The 21176-nt window shown below is 37.0% G+C and overlaps 1 protein-coding gene across 1 annotated transcript; it reads right to left on the bottom strand.

Moving 5' to 3' along the window:
* Positions 1-604: 604 nt before the first annotated feature.
* TRIM23 (tripartite motif containing 23) lies at positions 605-21142 on the bottom strand. The gene is made up of 11 exons (XM_042875084.1): positions 21026-21142; positions 20550-20712; positions 11651-11772; positions 10615-10893; positions 9887-10069; positions 9121-9336; positions 8011-8145; positions 5849-5978; positions 5621-5731; positions 4065-4189; positions 605-3737 (listed from the first exon to the last, which is right to left on the bottom strand). The coding sequence occupies exons 1-11, from the start codon at positions 21116-21118 to the stop codon at positions 3558-3560; spliced, it is 1737 nt and encodes a 578-aa protein (XP_042731018.1). The 5' UTR covers positions 21119-21142; the 3' UTR covers positions 605-3557.
* Between the last annotated feature and the right edge of the window lie 34 nt (positions 21143-21176).

Raw genomic sequence — 21176 nt, 5'->3', positions numbered from 1 at the left:
GCCTACTGTTTGTCTTTTCTGTGCAAGATTGAAGATGCAAATACACTACAGATTATATTCTATAGCTTTTTTCATGAACTGAGTAGAGTCTGTACCTTTATCTGTGACCAGAGGAAGGGATCAGATGTAGGCTAGTAATAAGCTCTTCAACAATACGTACATTCATTAAAAATGTAAATTTTAATGTAAACTGTAATATGCTTTGCTAGGATGACATATATAATTTAACTCATCTTCCAAGATGGTTGTGTGTGTGTCCATCAGACTAAATGAACAAGTGATCAAATTATGCAGTAACAGTGCATTAAATCCTACACAAGTACTGGCATTGCCAGGTTTTCTTGTGTCTTTTAATGTTTCATTTCTTATTATCTTAGCCCCTGCACACTGTTGATGGCTTGACTTTTACCCCAGAAATCAGACATATTAAAACTTTTACTAAAATACTTAATTGACATGGTTACTCACATCAACCTGTTTTTACAGTATACTGAATGTACTGCACCTCTAGTTTTAGATGACAAGACAAATTTATTAAAGAAAACTACATCTTCAAAAGTTTTAGATAATTTTATTGAAAAAAATTAACATTTTTTTTTCTGGGCAACTCAGACTGCAGCAGCAGCTCATGAATTATTTCCATTAAAAGAGCCCTTTCACTGCAAAAATTATTTAACATCCAACAGTTCAGAAATTAAACCATCTCAGAAGACAATCCTCAAATACCACACAATCCACAATAAGTTTGAAGACAGCATACAGCATCACCACATCACGTGATATGATAAACTGTGATTTTTTCTGTTAGCTTAAGCACACTGTTATTGAGCCAGGATGCTTTAAAGAAAGCCACAACATTGTCACTGGATGTTGCATTCACGGAAGTTCACAAATAAGTCAAAATCTTGCAAAGAGTTAATCAGTCTCATAGAAATCCTCAAAGTAATGCTTGAGTAAGTTCTAGCTGAGGAAATCCTCCATTGTGCAAGTCAGTACACTAAAACTCAAGTTCTAGAGAACTGCTGAAACAAGCTTAAATTTGTAACGGAAGCAGTTTACATATAGTATTAACTTATAATACAGATAAACCTCTTAGTGCACCAGTTTACACTGAAGAGTTCACAGACAAGTGCAGTACCTTCACAGTTACTTGAAGTCATCTTAAATAAATTCCACTAAAAAACACTTTATGGTAGTATTCCACACATCACAAGCAAGCAATCTTTTGTGCTCAAAAAGATGTATAAGTATTTTTCCTGTGCCCTCAAATACACTCTTACAATAAAAAAAAAAAAAAAAACAACCAACAAACAGGAACACAACTCACAAACTCACTTTGAACATCTTAAAGAAGTAATTTAGAATCGTAGTTCAAGAGTTCAAAGGGAATGTAAAAACGGCATATGCCCACTATAATTACAGGTTCAAGTTTTTCTAAATAACAGATGTCTTCCCTGTATTCCAGGAAAAGGTACCTACCACACTTAGCAGAACTTGTCCATACTTTAAAAAAAGAGCTATAAAGGGACAGTCAGCACTAACTAGATCTGGCTGAGCAGATGCTGAAGTCAAGAGCAGCCAGCAGCATACTGTGCAATAACTTACGGGCTGCAAAGGAGGAGCAATTTTCAGTTTGGTGCCGGAAAAACATCCTTCAGCCCATTGTAAACTATTTTTATCAGTCTTATCAGATTAACTGCTAGATTATCTAGTTAGATTATCTGCTAGATTTATCAGGTTAACTGTAGAAAGAGTTATTACCCTTTCTTAGCACCTATACAAGCACTGAAGCCCTTTTCACAAATTTCTACTATTTTAAAGCTTAGCGTTCTTTCAGCTACTATTCCAAGTTATTTGACCTGCTTAAACTGAAGCTACAATTAATGTTTTTACAGGAGATACAAGAAATGAGAAAACTAAGAACAAATGTTGTTATGTGGAAGTAGCTGCTTTAGCTGCTTCCTCTCTAATAAAAGTGCAAATATAATATACACATTCTTGGCTTTACCTAAGGTAAGTAGTGGGAAAAGATCATTAAGCAGCTAATAATATAAAGAAAACCATAATAATAGATTGTGAAATAAATTTTCTGTACTGGGTGAGGTTCACAGGTCAGCATGTTTTTTCACTGTAACAGAAAATTCCATCTACCTATCTGTAAAACAATGCTGATCACCTCCACCGTCTGGTTCCTCACCCCTACTGCAGCAAGAAAAATGACACTATCCACTTTTGATCTATTGGCTATGTTCTTTCTACCTCTTTTACTGATATGAAGAGAGTCACTGGCATGGTTTCTTCAATTGGCAACTACTGCGTACTAGAAGAGGAGGCCAGGAGATTTTCCATGGATATCAGTAAAAATAAAAAATTATCTGATTTGCATGTGTAGCAGAAAAGGAAGACGCCACTGAGTGATCATAATCTCTTCTACATTTAACGTGTTACACCTGCATTTAATGAGCTTATGAATGACTGACCTTTGAAAACGAAGACACTATTAACAGCTGAATGTGAAACATGGAGTAACTATTAATCTAAACGCAGAATGTTCACATCATATTTTGTCATTTGATCTTGTAAAGGTTGTAATTAGTGAACGCTTTTTTCATCACAGAAAACGTGGTGAAACCAACAAGAAAAGGCCACTACCTTAATCCAGAGGCTTGACTTCTACATCAGAGTACACAGATGGACTGTATTACACCACACTACTTCTTTAAAAAGGTGTGAGTTTTGTGGTTTGTTTTTTTTTCTAAACTTTGTCTTCTCAAGAAGTAAAATTAATCTATGAAGGCAGATTATATCCTCAAGCATTCACAATACATTTTCAACTTAACATCACTATATTCTAACCATAAATAATTTAGCATGTGTACACTTATAAAAAAGCACTAAAAAAAATCCCCTTGGAAACAGCCAGCTAAACAATGCCATCTAGCTGCATAATACTACAACACTGTTCCCCATTCTCAATTTTCTTTCCCTGTTATGCTTCCTTACAGTCAGCAACAGGGAAGCTAATAAATAGTGCAGGACACATTTACCATTAGCAATGTACCTGCACGTAATTTTCAACACAAGCCTTAGATGAATGCCTTTCTTAGATGTAAGAGAAGCATCACCTGTTTCAGGCTTACAGTCAGAGCAGGCTATTCTAATAGTTTGCTATGAATTTTGGAATAGTTTCTTGGGAAAGCATTTCTGAACCACTCAAAATGTTTCTGACATCAACTACCGTAATGTTGTTATGAATACTAGATAAATTCTAACATATTTCATTAGAATTTAAAATTTTCACAAGCTAATTCCACCAAAAATAATTTCAAGGCACTCATGTAACTAGCCAATTTCACTACTTGTACACATATGAAGTTTCAAAAGGACTAACTGCAGAAGCTTACTGAAACAATTATCCAAACTTGCATGAAGTCTTAAATTTTTCTGTAACCACTCACTTAAAGGAAGTCTCCTCTTCAGACAACACACTTTGTTACAAAATCCTAAATCATGCAAACACAACAAAATAGTGAACTATAAACTTATCTGTTCTGAAATTAAGCCACATCCAGGACACCAGCAGCCACTAACTGCCTTGAAAGCCAGTCTAGTCCTTCGAAAAGTCCTGTACCACTTCGAGCATCACAGCCCTGGATATACCAGTTACGGCCACAGCAGAGTTTGTGGAGACTCAACAGTTCTGTAATTTCTTCCACTGAAAGCGCACCTGCTACATCCTACAACACAATCAGACAGACTCAATTACTCTTCTGAACTGTGTTTGAATGATTTTTAACTGATGGCTTAGACTGAGGTTATGGATCACACGAAAGCTTTCCAAACACAAAAGTCAGACAGCTACAAGTTTACTATAGATTATGATAAAACAAAAACTGACTACTGAATCTAGTAAGTACGTTAGTATCATTTATTTCCTAAAATTAAACATAAGGAGAATATGTACATTTTATTCCTTTCACATAACTATTCCCTTCGTACAGAAGAGGATTCAGAAAGTTTGAATTTCATAAATTGAAGAGTGAAAAAAAAAAAATCACAAGTACCTGTTTATTAGCAAAGATCAAGAGCAAGGCATCCCGTAATTCCTTCTCTGTTAATAATTTTGCAAGTTCACTGTGTGCTTCACTGACCCTGTCTCTGTGACTGCTATCAACAACAAACACCACTGCTATAAAAGAGAAATAAAACAAGCATTTTACACACATTTGTATACAAAGTGTAAAGTCAGCTGAAACCTACAACTGTTTTTTTTCTTAGAAGTCTTCTATGTCAAATTTCTCAGCAGCACACAACTTCACTTTCAAGTCCAGGAAGACTGAGAAATACCATATACACATATATACTTCATACAAAAACCTGCAATTCATCTTAAAACAAAGAAAAACTTTTCAGTTTTTAGTCTAGTCTAACAAATTCTGATGTTTTAACTGTTTTGGTTTAAAACCAGATTTAATCAGATTTAATCCTCAAAGATCTCTTTGAGAATCTCCATTCAAACTATTTTTGATTCATTTCTGTTCAACAGACTCCCACACAACTGTTTCAATTTTCCTTAGTTGGCTGTAAAAATATCTAAAGTCAGACCAGTGCTGCTCTCCTGAGCTATGGACTACACATAATAGAGAAGATTTCCATAGTCCCAACACAGCAGCAGTAAATATGCACCACAAAGGGTAATCACACTGCCAGAAAAGCTGGAGAGTTCAGAGGCAGAGCTAAAAGACAGCATTCAAACCTGTTCAATTTTAATAGAAAACACAACACCAAAATCAAACACACCTATTGCAGATACACACCAAGGTAACTGCTTACTCCTTCATCCCAACTTATAGTTCTTCAAAACTGACATAACTATTGGTGTTTATAAAGTGAATGCTAAGAGGACAGTAGAAACCCAAAGTTAAACATCTTCAAGTTTGTAAAGACGAGGTGATTGAAAGTGTTGAAATTGGCAGTGAAGGATAAATAATACATAAAATGAAACACTGAAAAATCAACACTTGTCTTTCCTAAGTATTTAAGGCAATTCACAGCAATTTCATGAAGAGGAATTCCTTTCTAAATTGTTAAATGGCAGCTGAACACAAACAGAAGGGTAGCATTAAATTGCAAGTCAGCGATATTTATAACGAAGTTTACTAATAAACTGCTTGATTCTGAAATCTGGAATCTGAAGTCCACAATACCAAGTAAGAAGTTATAAACCTCTGTAGAATTTTTTTACAAGTTGCCAACTAGAGGCTCCTAAAGAACAAGCATTTTCATTTCTAGTGCTATTTAAAGTTTATATCTGGCAAGTACTACTTCTCACCATGCAAACTTTGGAACGTTATACCTTGCCTGCTGTCAGACAAAGCCTCAGATTCTAATTTTGTTTGGCTCCATGAACTGTCTGATGGATTTATGCAGAATGTACCTTATCACAACAAACAACTGGATTAAAATATTTAGCCCATGAATCTAGCAGCTGAATTTTGCACTAGACAAACTTTTTTTTTTTTTTTTTTTACAGTTATAAGTATTCTATTAATAATCTTTTTGGCTCTGAGTTATAAGCTAGAAGACAAAATACGATTTAGGAGATTTCTATTAGTCTCACCTTGGGTGTTGAGATAATAATGCTTCCACAAGGGCCTCAACTTGTGTTTTCCTCCTACGTCCCAAATAGTAAACTTCAGATTCTTGTATTCTACTGTTTCAACATTAAAACCTAAATTAAAAAATATTCAAGTTTTATAATCTCGTGCTATATGAATGTAAAATAATCAAATTCCACAGACAAATAAAGCATTCAGAAAATTCTTACATTTAAATTGTTGTGACTAACCTATTGTTGGAATTGGCTGCATGAATTCATCTTGCTTTAACTTAAACAAAATAGTTGTTTTGCCAGCTCCATCTAATCCTAGAGTGACAACTCGAATTTCCATTTTTGGTCCAATATGTACCCTGTTGTCCTGGAAGAAGAAGCACATAGAAAGTTAAGGATTTCATAATTTGATTTTCCTAACAGGTCAGATGCTTATGTTCTCACTATTTGTGATTAAGTAAATGAACTCCAGAAACACAAGGCACTGTCATCATCCAATCACCTCCAGCAATAACACAGACCACAGTGTCCAGCAAATTCTGTAGTGAACTTGCAACTTCTACCTGGCTTACCAGGTCTTTTAGAAAGACATCCAATCTCATGCTTGTTCATATTTCAGGTTCTTTTGTCATGGGGCTTTGACCCAAAAATAAGCTGCTCACAGCAATTAGAATTCTCAGACCTGAGGAATCTGCTGGTTTAGTAACTTTTTCCATTATGTTTTCTCACAGTATTACTATTCCCACCTACAGAATTATTCCATTGATGAAGGCTCCACAGCTATACTTCTTCACCTCAAGCCATTTCCAATCTTTTACAACTTGATAGCAGCAAAATTATTTCACATTACTGCTTGAAATAATGATTTAAAACATATACACACCACTTCTGAAGTAGGTACTTACTACAGAAATAACAAGAATGCAATGATTTAACTCTAAACGATTATTTTCCAAAAGGATGTGGCATGAAATCTCATAAGAGAACACTAGAAACACAGATGATGGCAGCAGTACTGATGGTTAACAACATAAAATGCTTAGGACAAAACTCATGTGGAAGCATTCATTTCCTTATAATAAAGGCTTCAACAGCAACATTTAGATCCTGTTTCACTTCAGCACTAACAGATCCCATTCCTCTCAGTTGAGCAGAACGAGAAAAAAAATTAAAGGTCATTTAAAGTACTTCTTTAGATTCTAAAGCTCATTTTCTCTAACTAGATGAAAAATATCACAATTATCAAAATCCAAATAATTTCACTATTTTCAAAATTAAAATGGTACTGAAATACCAAAGCAATAAATAAAACCAAAGAACACATATGTAGCCCAAACTATCAGTGAACACAAAGCTACTGCAAGACATCAATTAATAAATTAAAAGAAATATGTAGGTCACTCCAAATGTAATGCCTTCTATTTATTTCCACAGAATATTTGACAGCTAGGAAGAACATAGTAACACCATGAGAAAAATCCTCAGATACAAAACATTTTTTCAACACAGTTACCACCAGTAGCTATGCATTTCTGCTAGCAACGAACAACAGTCTGCATGCTGTGCTTGTAAAAATCTGCACCAGAGGTGGCCCACTGTCACTGTTGCCACTGCTGAAATGCACCACCCAGCACCTCACTGTGCTCACATCCACTGTTTGGTCTCCATAAATGATCAGCAAGTGTTGATGAACATCAGTAGGTGACATTTTTTCCACATGAAAGAATTCAGTGACACGCCTTTGCTCCATCTGCACTTCCATATCAGACACGTTCTCTCAGACAGTACCTCTGCTGCCATCTGTCACACAGTAACAAAGTGTAATGGAAATTCTGGTGGGAAGGTTCAACCTCTACTGCCATAGCACCATTATCCTCCTTCAACTCCATGGGCAAACATAAAATAGGAGACATTACTCCCAGAGCAACCCACATACATTACTTTGAATGGTATAAACTGAAATATATGTTAACATTTATGTTTTCAAAACACAGCTGTGCAATATTCAAAAAATATGTAGTATTCTGCAGGTGTTATACATGGAAAACAAAATGTCAGTCAGAGCTGAATGTACAGCAAATCTGGGATGCCACCAAATAAAAGTATTTCTGGAATTCATGAATGCTAACCTAAATCTCTGAAGAACAGCAGCTTATATTCAAATAAAACTACTAATGTAGCCAATGTTAATTGTTGTTTCTTGTACTAATCGTAACAGGGTGGTTTTGTTGTCCCAGAGAGCACTCATCTTGTGATAAGATGCTGTACATGCCGAACTGTCCTCGTTTGCTGCAACAAATACAGCACTGTAATGAAGACACATTATTCTTACTTTCACTTAAAGCACATCTGGCACTTGATAAATTGGGTAGCTATATTTGTCATGAGATTAAAAATACCTTTGTAAAAGTGACAGGTATGCTAGCATCCAGCTGTATGTGATCTGCAAGTTCTGTAAACTGCTGTTGCTGCTTCTGTAACGTCTCCAGCAGTCTTGTAATTTCCTGTTTGGCCAACACTACTCTGCAGTCATCCTAAATAGACGAAAACCAGAAAAGCATACCTTTCTTTTAGTAATTTACTTAGTAGAACCAAACAAATGTAAATACAACAGTTTCATTTTAAAGAGAAATGCTTTAGGTAAACAAATATTCACAGAAAAACTTTAAAAATTAAAAAAAAATACATAGGTCTTGTCATTCTTCTCTACTACTAGCAGATACTAAACAGTTCTGTATTTTAAAAAAGTTATTCCTGATCTCTTAGTCCTTTATGTATAAGAATATAAATTACAAAAGAGTGAAGTTAAACGTTTAGAATATTTACATCATTCACATGTAATGTACTCAGCTGAAATACAGTTGCAGCTTCATAGCACACTAACATAACTGATAAAAAGGATTATCAATACCCAGATGTTATTGACAAAGATTTGCTGAGTTAAATGTACATGACTATGCAATCAAACACTTAGATAAAAAAAAAAAAAGTACAAGTGACACACTAATGAAGTAATTTCTCACAAAGTTCATTACAGATGCCATTTACTTTTTGTTACCATTAAGAGAATATTGCATCGGACAGTCTTACACATTCACTTTCCTCACACTTTTAATCTGATACTGACTTACACATACTGTAAGTGCAAAGATCAAGAGCAAGACATTTAGTATAAAACTGTTTTTTTTCCCTACCAGTTTCACATAACCATTTTCAAAGAAAGTATTACCATCTGCAACTATAAAATCCTTCCCATAAATCCCACATGCTTTTTCTTCCTTCTTGTTCACCTCTGTTCCAAAAACCTGTCTCATAATCAACCAGAAGTTACTCCAGAGTCACACGAATTTATAGCAACTGAAGGACTTGGCCAATCTCATGTTATATAGTTACAGCTTTAAAAATATAAAATAAAATGCAGAGTACCACCTAACCTTCTTGTTTGTAGCCCAAACTTATGCTGCATTCTCTTTCACTTGTCAGATGTTACAGTTTGCTTGCCAACCCACCTGTTGTAAAGTTTTTTCACAATGAAGGCAAGCGGTTGAAACCTGTGACAATAGGATAGTCATGTCTTCTTGTTGTTGTCTAAGCCAAATCAACTTCTCTCTCACATGAGCATCAACAACACTAAGAGCCATTTCCTCTTGACGACAGAGGGTTTCATGAAGATCCGAAAAATAGGCCCGGACACATGAGCGAGCATTGTCTGCAGTCCCAGGTACCTGTCACGTCACAAGAGACCAAGAAGATTAAAACACCACAACAGTGCACAAGTGCATTTTTTTCATATTTCTTAATTACATTCAAGTCTGCTTAGCTACCTTATAGTTCTAGTCCCATTTACACAGATAGCCTCATCATTATCAAGGTAAAGATCCTCCAAGTAATTATTTCAATAATCAAGTAGCTTTCATACAGCTTTCCCTACTGATTCTCTGTATTCATACAGACTAAAAGCCTTGTCATGTACTACAAGACTGTACTACAAGATTGCCTCTGTTGTCTCAGTAATAAGATCTTGGTACTGAGACAGCGGTGTTAATCTCTTCGTAGACAAAAAAACTTAAAGCTTTGTCTTATGAAGTCTACATACAGTTTTCCAAGAACTTCCTCGAAATGGCACACATTGCAATAGTGTATGTTATAATTCACTACCCCCAAAAAAGATCTTAATCTGTTAAAGGCTTAAAAACAACCTTACAAGCTCTTATCTGTTATTACAATCAGTAAATATGCAGGAAAAAAAAGAAACCAAAGAAGAAGGTAGCATACGTGTTCTGTATGGGCTATTCCAACTCCATCTTCAACAATTTGTTCTCCTCCTTCTATATGCTGAACTATTCCAACTAATTTTCTGGAATAATCTGAGATCTCTTCTGTGAAAGTTCTTATGCAGTGGGCCATGTCTAAAATGGATGCACGAATCTGATTTGCTTCTGGTTCCAAGACAGAATGCTATTAATTAAAAGCAACATATCAATGATCAAGCATAAATATCTTTCTTAACCATCTCTTCCACCTTACTAGATATAAAAATATATGAATTAAGTAAATTACATAAATGCATTATTCAGAAGCTATGTACTATTCTGTTACTAAGACAGGCATCTAGCAGTTACATAAATACAAACAAGAATTACTAATTGAACACAAAATGGTGGATGGAATGCAAATGATTGGATGAACCAGCTGCAAGATGAAAAACAACTTTCAGGACAGGCAATTTAATACTGTGAGAAGTTCTGAAAAGCATCAAATTAAGGGACAGAACGCCTTTACTTATGAATAACTTAATGCAGTCTTAACCATAACAGTTTTTCTTCTAACTTTTATCCTGGTAGTTCTTCAAATGAAAAGGAAAACGGAAAGAAAATCATGACAGTACTTCTATAAAGTCACATCAAGATTCTACTCTCCTCTCTTGATAACCTTCTGTGCTTTAATTGAATAAATATGCGAGTTGTTCCACAGTACGACTAGAAACAGATTCTTAGCAGTACCTTATGACCTTGATGCTTCCCATACTCTTTGCAGACACAACACATGAGAGGACTGGCCTGACAATCCTCTTCTAAACAAACAAACTCAATAGCATGCACTTGGTGTTGGGAGCACATGGTCTTCTCATGAGGCTTATCAGCAAGAGGTACACGTTTATGTTTCGCAAGCGTCTTTGTAGAATGAGTAAGCTGAGAGCAGTCTGCACACAGGTGAGTGGCACAAACAGTGCAATAAACAGATGCAACATGGGCTTCATCTTCATCGCAGCGAATGATACTCTAGAAAAATAATACGAGCATAAACCAAAGTTGTTAGTATTTAATGCCAACAACAATGGGAAAAAAAAAAAAAAATCAGAAGACCTGACACCAATATGGACTACTTTGAAAACTTGACTTCTTGTTATTTAACAAAGATAAAAAAGTCACTTTCCTTTACTACAAGTTCCAATATTATTCTAGAGGGGTATTGATTGAGAAGTTAATTAACTCCATAAATGTAAGCTTCAGCACAAGTTGCAAAGCTTTTGAGGCTAAAGTAATTCAAGCTCTAGACAACTCTTCAACACAGGCATTATAGAAAGAAGAATGAGAAAGTTAGAGACAAAACCAAGGTGCTTAAAGCAGACTTTTCTGGTAAAGAACCTTTTACATAATGCAGTCATATTGATTGACTATAAAAGGCAACTATCTGGAAAAAAGAGCTGCTTCAAAGTCTCCAGAAAGAGATGCTAGGAAGTTCTAGAAAACTCCCCTAAAATTATTATAAAATATTCAAACAAGTAACCCTCTGGAAAAATCTAAAGCCTAGAAAAGAGGAAGATATACCTGATAATACACCTGATAATAACTTCTCTGATTTAGTCAGTGCACATTAGAACTTAAATATGAAGTAATTACTGAAAATATTCATATTAGATACAGAAAGAAAACAACTTCATAGATGAAATTACACTTGCCAAGAGAATTTTCCTCTCTCTAATGATATTTTTTAAGCAAATGTAACAAAGTCCTCTTCTCTTTTCAAAATCTGTACCTCTCCAGATAGACCAATGGCTTCTTCTGCTGTCCCACACTGTCCAGGAGGCCCATTCTGCAACCGTTCCAAGAGTTCCAACAAAGCAAAATTCTTTTTCAATCCCCAGACACCAGAATCTCCTATTTTTGAGAAAGGATTAAATGAAGGGGGCATAAGAAGAAAATGCCCAAGCAAATAACACAATGAGAATTTTACAAAGCACAGACAAGATTTTAACAAACATTAAGAAGAACATATAATTCCAGTGAGACACCATGACCACTGTTATTTCACAATACCATTCCATAATGTTCCTTCTTTCCATTATAGATTTACTATTTATGCAGATTTTCCCTACTTAATAAATGCCATCTGTAAAATAATCTGCAATAACTAATAACAAAAGACCAGTTCTGCGTCCAGTTCTGGGCTCCCCAGTACAAAAAAGACAGGGATCTCTTGGAAAGAGTCCAGCGGAGGGCCACGAAGATGGTGAAGGGCCTGGAGCATCTCTCCTATGAAGAAAGGCTGAGTGAACTTGGTCTGTTCAGCCTTGAGAAAAGGAGACTGAGAGGGGACCTGATCCAGGCCTATAAATATCTGAGGTGTGGGGGGCAGAATGGCGAGGCCGGACTCTTTTCAGTGGTGAGTGGAGACAGGACAAGGGGAAACGGCCGGAAACTGCAGCATAGGAAGTTCTGCACAAATGTGTGCAAGAACTTCTTTACAGTGAGGTGACGGAGCACTGGAACAGGCTGCCCAGGGAGGTGGTGGAGTCTCCTTCTCTGGAGATGTTCAAGACCTGCCTGGATGCCTACCTGTGCGACCTGCTGTAGGGAACCTGCTTTGGCAGGGGGTTTGGACTCGATGATCTCTGGAGGTCCCTTCCAACCCCTACAATTCTGTGATTCTGTGATAAAAAGCACAGTCATCATGAAATTTCATACATTTTGCATAACTACCTACAGTTCACATTTCTACTGCACTAACAGAAGCTATGAAGAACCCACATTAACCCCATACTCCCTGAATCAGAAGATGGAATACCTACTGCAGACAGCAGAAAACAATGAAAATGAAAGCAACATTCAGAAAGAAAGACCTACGTGCAGAACTATCGCACACAACAAAAAAGATTCCTGCATCCCTATGACTGCTGCTAAATGCTATCTCATTAGCATACAAAAATCTTAAGTGACTACTCTTCCAAGAAAATATCACTGACTTTTTTTTTTTTTTTTTAACATTGGTATCTTAAAAACATTTTCTTAGTTGAAAGGCAATTATGCCTCTAAGATAAAGCATTTTGAGCACTTAATCGTTACTTCTTAGTCACTGCAGAATCACTGAATGGTTAAATTTGGAAGGGACCTCTAGAAGTCAACTTTCATGTTGCCCAGCTCTCTCCTCAAGCAGGGACATCCAACAGAGTGCCCAGGTCAATATTCAGTCAGCTTTTGAAGAGATCTCCAAGAAGGAGATTACACAAATACACCAGGCAACCTGTGCCAGTGCTCTGTCACCCACATAGCACAGAAGTACTTCTTGATGTTCAGAGGGAACCTTCTGTGATCCAGTTTGTGCACACAGCCTCTTGTCCTGGCAATGGGCACCACAGAGAAGAGCCTGGCTCTGTCCTCTCTGTATCCTCCCTTCAGGTATCCTTTCAAACTGACTAGGGATTTCCTCCTGACTCCTCTCTTCCCTGGCAGAACAGTCCCTGCAGTCTTCAGCCTTTTCTTACAGCAGAGGTTCTCAAGTCCCTTCATCATCTTGGTGGCCTTTTGTTTGACTCTCTAAGGCATGTCCAGGTCTCTCTTGTATTGGAAGACCAAGAACTTAACGCAGTGCTCTAGGTGTGTCTTCACCAGTGCTGAGAAGTAGCAAAGGATCACCTCCCCTGACCTGCTGTCAACACTCCTCCTAATGCAGCCTAAGAAATTTCTAGCCTTCATTGCTTCAAGGGAAAACCATGCCCACAAGGAACCTTTTCTACAAGCTGCCCCTCAGCTGGCCATTCCAATCTCTCCTCTATCACTCTACTGAGAGAATTACTTATTTGTAATGCAGGAAAAGACATACCTAGCACCTTCCTCTGAGAGTGATTATGCATAATAATAAACAAATAATAAATACATACTTCAGTGGGATGCTATGGAACATTCCTCAAATGGGATGTTTGCTGGTTTCCAAGACCAAGGATACAGAATCTGAATATACATTACCTAGAGAGTTATGTTTGATTAACTGCAGTAGGCTGACTACCACTACTGACTCATGACTGCAGACTTTCGGAAATTTGGTGAGCTAGATGATCCGTTTTTTAAAGCAGTTTTACGTGGAATTCACTACAAATTTCTAGAATGATAGAGCTATTTCTGTCTTGTTTTGTTCTAAGTTCAAAGGCCAATCTACTTTTGAGTATTTCTACTGCCTAAGCCGTAACCTTATTACCACAGAATTTGGAATCAGTTTAAGTCACAACTCACGCAAATGAAGTTATTCATATATAGTGCATACAACCAACACAGGAACAGGTTTCAACTACTTGTTCACGGTTCCTGATTTGGAAGGGACAAACTAAGAAACATGCATCTTCCTGATGAACTAAAAAGAGTTGTCTCCTGCTATCGTTGTAGGGATTCCATTACAATCCAGTTCACCAAAACTGGCAGAAGAGTTAATAAATAAGCTAAACCCCTTCTAACAAATATTACAGAATCTATGAATGCTTACAATTTCACAACAAATCTCTGACCATAAGTCAGAGATTAAAGAAAAGCTCAAGTAATTAAATAATTTGCATTCAGTAGTAATGCTGGATATATTCTGCATGCTGGCACTTCTTTTGAGCACTGAAATGAACAAAAAGTTTTATCACACAATCAACTGCAGGAAAACGGGGGTTTTCACTAGCTTTGAATAGAATGATAGAAAGCAGCACATAAGCTACTTCACAGGTACTAACAGGGCACAGATGTGTATACGTTTATGTAATTAAGCAAAAGCCTGGAAGTACTTTCTTGTATTTAAAAAGAATCTGTATACTTGATATAGACTCCTCTGTCAAACTTCTGTACTGTGTTCTTGAGATAAGAACACGCAGCAGCATTTCTTAAACAAAACTGCATGTACCTAGTGCTTTTTTATTTTAAATACTTGTAGTCCAAGCAAATGTACCAACGCAAGAACATAAACCGATCTATCGGTGCACTTCTACTTATTAAGCCATTGCAAAAAAATAAAATGGCTTATCATGTCATTCAAGTGACAGCTTAAATGTTGCTTTAACCATGAATGTAGAAAACAAAATTTTAGAAAACTGCACCAGATCCAGAAAAAAAAATCTGGGCTTCCTCTCGTAATTCAGTTGCAAAGACAGTGGAACAGCAACTGGAGACAAAGGCTGGCTCCAAACGACCTCTAAAAATCCCTGGCATTTTCAGTCCATGTATTTGGTGTCTGACAGGACTGTCCTTCTGACATGACCTCACAGAACCTACACCAGGCTACTTTAACCGTCTGATTCTCCCAAGTGTTATTTCAAGCGCCCTCTATTACAATGCCCTGTGGTGGCCTGGTAGCTGTATGCCCTCTGCATCCTTCATCTCCATTAACCTAGACTTTTTTTCCCCCTCGGTACTGAGAACTGTCAAACATGCCATAAATTCCAACATACTGTTTCATAGCACTTGAAGGAAAAGAAAATACATAATAATACAAAAGAGAACAATAACAATACATGTTTCATAGCTATGAAACAAGACTGGTTTTAAGACTTAAAACCAGTTTAAAATACATACAAATGCTTTTACAGCCTGCCAATATTTTTCTTGCTGTAGTGTTTCACAGAGTAGAGCTGCTCTGCATGGTTAGGTACTGCTGCCTGGAAGAGACTGTAGAACAAATACCTCCTGTTTTCTTAAGATGACTTTCCTAGTAAAACTAAGAGCAAAAATGCTAAGGCATCTCTGAAGAGGGATGTGAACAGGAGCCAACATATCCACTTTCCTGACCTAACCACTTCATATTATTTACAGTTCTAACACACAAAACTTTTTTTTCTAGGTACAATTCCCCACAGGCATTTCTATTATTCTGAGAGGCTGAACCCAAAATATGAATTACCTAAAATAAAAGGTGGACTTCAGAATACAGATAAATGGATGGAAACAACTTTCCTGTGGCTATAAACGGGAGCATGTATATGCAATTCTCCAACCCCCTCAACTTGTACAAAACAACACTTACTGCATGTTAAAAAAAAAAAGCCACACCAAAAAACAACTCCTTGTCAGGAATGGATTGTATGTGACTTGCAGCAATCTGCAAGTCTGCTGTCTTTGGAAGTAGGCCTACGAGATAATGAAGTTTGCTGCAAAGCAAGTACATGACACTGCTCTCTCCAGTTACTAGTACCAAAGAAATTTTCTACCATGCAAGCAAAATTACCAGTATTCAATTTAAGACCTCAGCAATCTTTAAAACAGAATGTGAACAAAACCCATTACTCTTATGTTCAATTTTTTGTTCACCACAGTTTCTGAAGGAGTTTATGTTCTGGTCTTTTACAACCTTTACAACTACACTTAGCACAAACACAGTCATCTTCATTACCTTTTAGCACAAGCACTCCTATCACTGTAACAGTGTTTTTCCAAAAGAGAGCAAAAAAAAAAAGTAATCTCTCGCTACAAATTGAAAAAAATACCCATTTTAGGAATCTAAACTCCGTCAGTTTGTAAACAGAGCTTGGATTTTCTGGCACTCCATCCATAGAGACTTTTGGACACTAACTCTCCAAAATCAATTACAGAAAAGCATCCGATGGTTCTCTTCTACAGCATTTAGAGTAACACTATCCCATATTAAAATGACTATGCACAAACTTCAGGTTACTACAGTATAATACCTGCACATTAATAGCACACCCGTATAATTAATGCTGATACTTGTATAGCTTTCAAAAATCCAGTGAGTCATTAATGCAGAGAATCATTAATAACAATATACATGGATGCATACTCACCAAAAGAATCAACCTGCTTACCAAACATTTTCTTAGCTTTTAATGAAATACTGGATAAGGCTGAAAGATGAAGAAGCTGTTCAATCTTCATAGAGTACACTATAAAAGTATTTTCTTTTAATTTACAAAAATTAAAAAGCCAAGAAAATTTCCTTAATAAATGTACTGCCCTTTGTTTACAATCCATTATCTGATCTTAATCATGTTCTTCTTCTTCTCTTCCACAGTTAGCATGAAGAGAAAGTCAAGTCAGAAAAAAAGCACAATTAACTTAAAGGCCTGTAGCTGTTCTGTCTTACAAGCTATTTTCTAGTTCAGATTTTAAATGTGTTAGAAGAAACAAACTGACTGATTTGTTGAAATCAATGCTGAAATTTGCTAATATATGCTACAAGTCTTTAGTGCACTGACAGCTTTGGAGACACACAAAGAACAGGCAAAACTTACACGTAAACATCTGAATTAATCTACTGAAGCAGAATTTGCAACAAATAAGCACCTATAAAACAGGCACTGTTTTACAGAAACTCACATTTCATTTCAATGGTACTTATGAAAGTTTACATTATTTGAGAAAAAGCCTATTTGCTCCTTTTTTGTGCTAAACACATTAAACAATTGCTGTGTAGTAAGCACATACTTTATAATAAGAAAACAACACCAAAAGATAAGTTGCATAAGTACATTTGTTTATCTCTTAACTTCAGTTCAAGTTCTGCTTTGGTCACAAGTGTAAAAGAGTCTAGTGATCTCATCTCCGTGCCTACAAGGGATGTTTGTGCCCATTACAAAACTAGCACACAATCCGACAGTCTCTTCCGTAAAGAAGAGTAATACGTGATTAGCAGGAAGCATGTCTGCCAGGAACGAGACAGTGACTGAGCTGCTGAAGATATTAAGATGGACTCCTGCCAACAATACAAATAACATTTTCAAGAGCATGAAGCTTGTCTGGGAAAAAATTACAAATAACAGGAGTAATAAAAAGAGGCACCTGCATCTGGATACCTGAACAAAGCAGAAGGGATACTGTATTACAGCCGCATTTTCTTGCACAATGTTTTGAAGTTTTATCTTAGGGCTCTAGCAAAAGAATATATAAACAGTGTCCATGGAATGGATTTGATGATGTACACCAAAGTCTGAATACATTAGTTGAACAAGTTTTAATGACAGAAAATAGTTCAAGCTCTGTAACATGGTGGTGGCAGGAAGAGTTCACCTGAGTCATAAACTCCGAAAGGTTTCCTTAGCAGAGCTGCTGAGGTAAAGTGAAAAAGTTAGCCTTCAAAGCTATCACATAAGCACGTCCTTCACAAAATTCCCTCGTCTATGTATTTTGAAAAACAACTGAAACATTACACACAAAAACACACACTCACACCAAAAAAGTAATCACAGAAAAACTTTAATCCCATACACAACGGAGAAGAGAGAAAGAAGACTGTTAGAAATGATTTGCCTACTCTCCCAAACCTGAATATTTGGTAGAAAAAAGGCTTTGTAAGTATTATTGTCAATTTTTACTTGCAGACCTTGCATATCCTGAAATCCTGATTGTTTGAGAAGCCAGTTAGAAGCATTTTGTCTGTTTTCTGTATCTAGAAGAAACAGGCAAGCATATTAAACTAAACACCCAAATCAAAACAGGGAAAAGATATCCTTCCTAAAAGTCTCTGGGAATCTCTTGAGAAGTGCTTAAGAATCCTTCTGAACATTTAGACAAATGTCGAGTTGAGTGATAGTAGAAAGAGCAAGGATAAACAAGTAATTCTATCTGCTTAAATGTATAGTTTAAAATTCCATTAGCTTAAAAGCATTCATAAAATCTGTATTTAGTATCTTAACAATTTGTTCAACACAGGCAATTTTTTGCCCCAATCACCCAGCTCTTCCTTCAAAAGAACTTTCTCAGGACAGCAGTCTCATAATCTAGATTTAGTTACTGACCAGATGCCTGAGTTTAAATTCACTAAAAGCAGAACAGAGCTTGTTTCCTAAGAGGTTCCTAAATGGAGGGGAGGGAAGAACCAGAAGTTGCTTTTATCAGGTGCATGGTTGCCATGCCTCCTTCCCAATTCCACTCCTGAGATCACTGAATGAAACAGAACTGCAGCAGAATTTAACAGCAGGTTGATTAGGACAAGACAACAAATGCACAAGCTACTCAGACGGATCATGACAGGATGCTGTCCATAATACACCACATTTTTACATTTCCTGAGACAGCCCTTACAGAGCAGACGAGATGTGGCTGTGACCCTCTTCTGCTTGAAATCATCAGGCAGAACATTTTTATTCACAAAAACATTTTGACTCTCAAGCTGTTTTGCTGCAATTTTTTTTTTTTTTTTTTTTTTTTTTTGAGCAATGACTGGTCACAGCATATCATCCTTCTTTCCAGAACTATCCATAAGATGCAAGCCTACTTTCCTAGAAATGAAAGCTGCAACTTTCCTTCCACCTTCTTTTCTGTAGAAGTCTTGCAAATTTAACACATCACTGTGCTTCATGAGAAACTACGAATTTTATATAAGATGAAGAAACTTAGTGTTTTTATAAAACTGCATTTTTGTTGAATCTGAAACTCAAAAAAAATTACTATAGGATGCTTTCAATTGTCAGGTGGAAATCACACAGTAAGAGCCACAAAGTGACCATGTCCCAATTACAATAAAACGCTCTGCTCTCAGATCACAAGACACAAGCAGCTGTCTCACACTGAAGTTTCACAACAGCAGGACTAACACACGCTCCCTGTTAAAACATACATACAGAAACCCTGTACAGTCATGGATAAAAAAATAAATTGTGAGACACTTTTAATCACATACCGTCCACACCTCTCCTACCACAAACAAAATTCAGATCACACTGACGTTTCTCTCCTCAGTTTGTTTCCATTAAATGCTTTAATATTCCTCTCTCTCTAGCAGACCCTCTCACTTCAGAATAAATACTTATTCATGCTAATGTGATAATTGTACATTTTTTTCATGGATTACTACATTTGAGATCTCCTGCTCCATGGATTCTCCTCTATCCTAACATTTTTATTTACTGTGCTATTCAAAGCTACTACAGATAGTTCTGTTCACAAGTTAACCTTGACACAAATTCTTCTTGTAACTTGTTTTCTCTGTAAAATTTTTTTTTTTTTTTATTGAATAAACAATCACAAGCATGTGCCATATTTTGTCTGAAAGACTCCCACTGTGGAATAAAAGCCGCATCTAACCCTTTCAAAGGCTCTTCAGAGACATTTCTAAAGTAATAAGATCCCTAGATGCCAATTTAAGTTAAATTTCACTTCAAATTATCATATTGTTTAAGAACAGGTTTATTATCATTTCATCGTGATTTCAGACAAATTTGTTTGACAGAGAAACAACTTACATAATTGTATGGTTTATTTAATGTTTAGGACAACAGGAAACTGATGTCCTCTGAAGTATCCTTACACAGGAATTTGAAACAGATTAGTTATTTTATAAATACAGGTTTACAAATAAGATGCTTACAAGCCTATGTTCAAGGAGAAGATAAAGATTTATTACTTAATCTTTGAAAGACCTCCCTCACTCTTCTCAATAAAAAAAAGCATCCCACAGAAGGAATGCTGCAAACCAAACACCACAACTAGCATACTCATATTATTTGGCTCTATGTATTATCCATACACTTATCTAGTCATCCATTTTACCATACCAACCCCCTTTCCATCCATTTTCATCCCAATCAAAGCTACTGACTGTAAAAATTCTGACACCACATACTGCCAGCCCACTAACACAAACTGGCTTTTATACATTTTCTGCTAAAACTTCTTAGTCTTTTGAACATTCTGGGTTGACTGGTCTTAACAAATTCAGACTAAAGCTTTCTTACCCAATTCAGTAACTTGCCGATCAAAAGGACAGCGGACGGCCCTGCCATGAAGGGGAAGCCGGGTGAGGCAGTCATGGCAGACGGTATGGCCACACAGAAGCAGTCGAGGAACTTTATCGCCTTGCAAAGAGAACACATCTTCACAGACTCCACACTCAAGAACCTACGATTTCAGAAAACATACCATCTGTTTCTAGGCTGAGGGGGAAAAAAAACAAACGGAAGCAGCACACAACAGCCCTCCCCAGAGAAGCTGGGACACAGCTGTCATTTGACCGTCTCCCGCCTCACAGCCGCTCACCGGAGCCCCGCGCTGAGGTGGAAACGCAGCGAGGCCCTCCCGCAGCGGTGTTCCGGCGCGACCCAGCCCACCGCCTCAGGGAAACCCTGCCGCCCCGGAGAGCCCTCACTACGCCTCTCGCCGAGCCCAGCAGGGGCAGACCGCAAGCCGGAGAGCGCCGAACAGCTCGTCTCACCTTCACGGCGGCGCCGGTTGGGCCCCGGTTATTACTGGCTCCACGGCTGCCGTCCGGCCCAGTCCCAGCCTTGTTTACAGCCAGGGCCGCCATCTTTGAAGGGCGGAGCACAGCGGGCCACAGAAAAAAAACCCGCCTTAACGTGCGCACG

The sequence above is a fragment of the Lagopus leucura genome, unplaced genomic scaffold (genome assembly GCF_019238085.1).
Source record: "Lagopus leucura isolate 7727_CA_CO unplaced genomic scaffold, USGS_WTPT01 Super-Scaffold_100014, whole genome shotgun sequence".
Taxonomy (NCBI): Eukaryota; Metazoa; Chordata; class Aves; order Galliformes; family Phasianidae; genus Lagopus; species Lagopus leucura.
The sequence above is the reverse complement of the archived record's forward strand: the minus strand, read 5'-3'. Positions and strand labels throughout refer to the sequence as shown.

Coding starts and splice junctions, on each gene's coding strand:
- TRIM23 (XM_042875084.1), bottom strand. CDS start 21,118: ATGGCGGCCCTGGCTGTAAACAAGGCTGGGACTGGGCCGGACGGCAGC. Junction 11,773..20,549: donor TCGGCAAGTTACTGAATTGG/GTAAGAAAGCTT, acceptor TCTCAAAAATAG/GAGATTCTGGTGTCTGGGGA. Junction 5,979..8,010: donor TACCTGTCACTTTTACAAAG/GTATTTTTAATC, acceptor TTCTTCTTCCAG/GACAACAGGGTACATATTGG.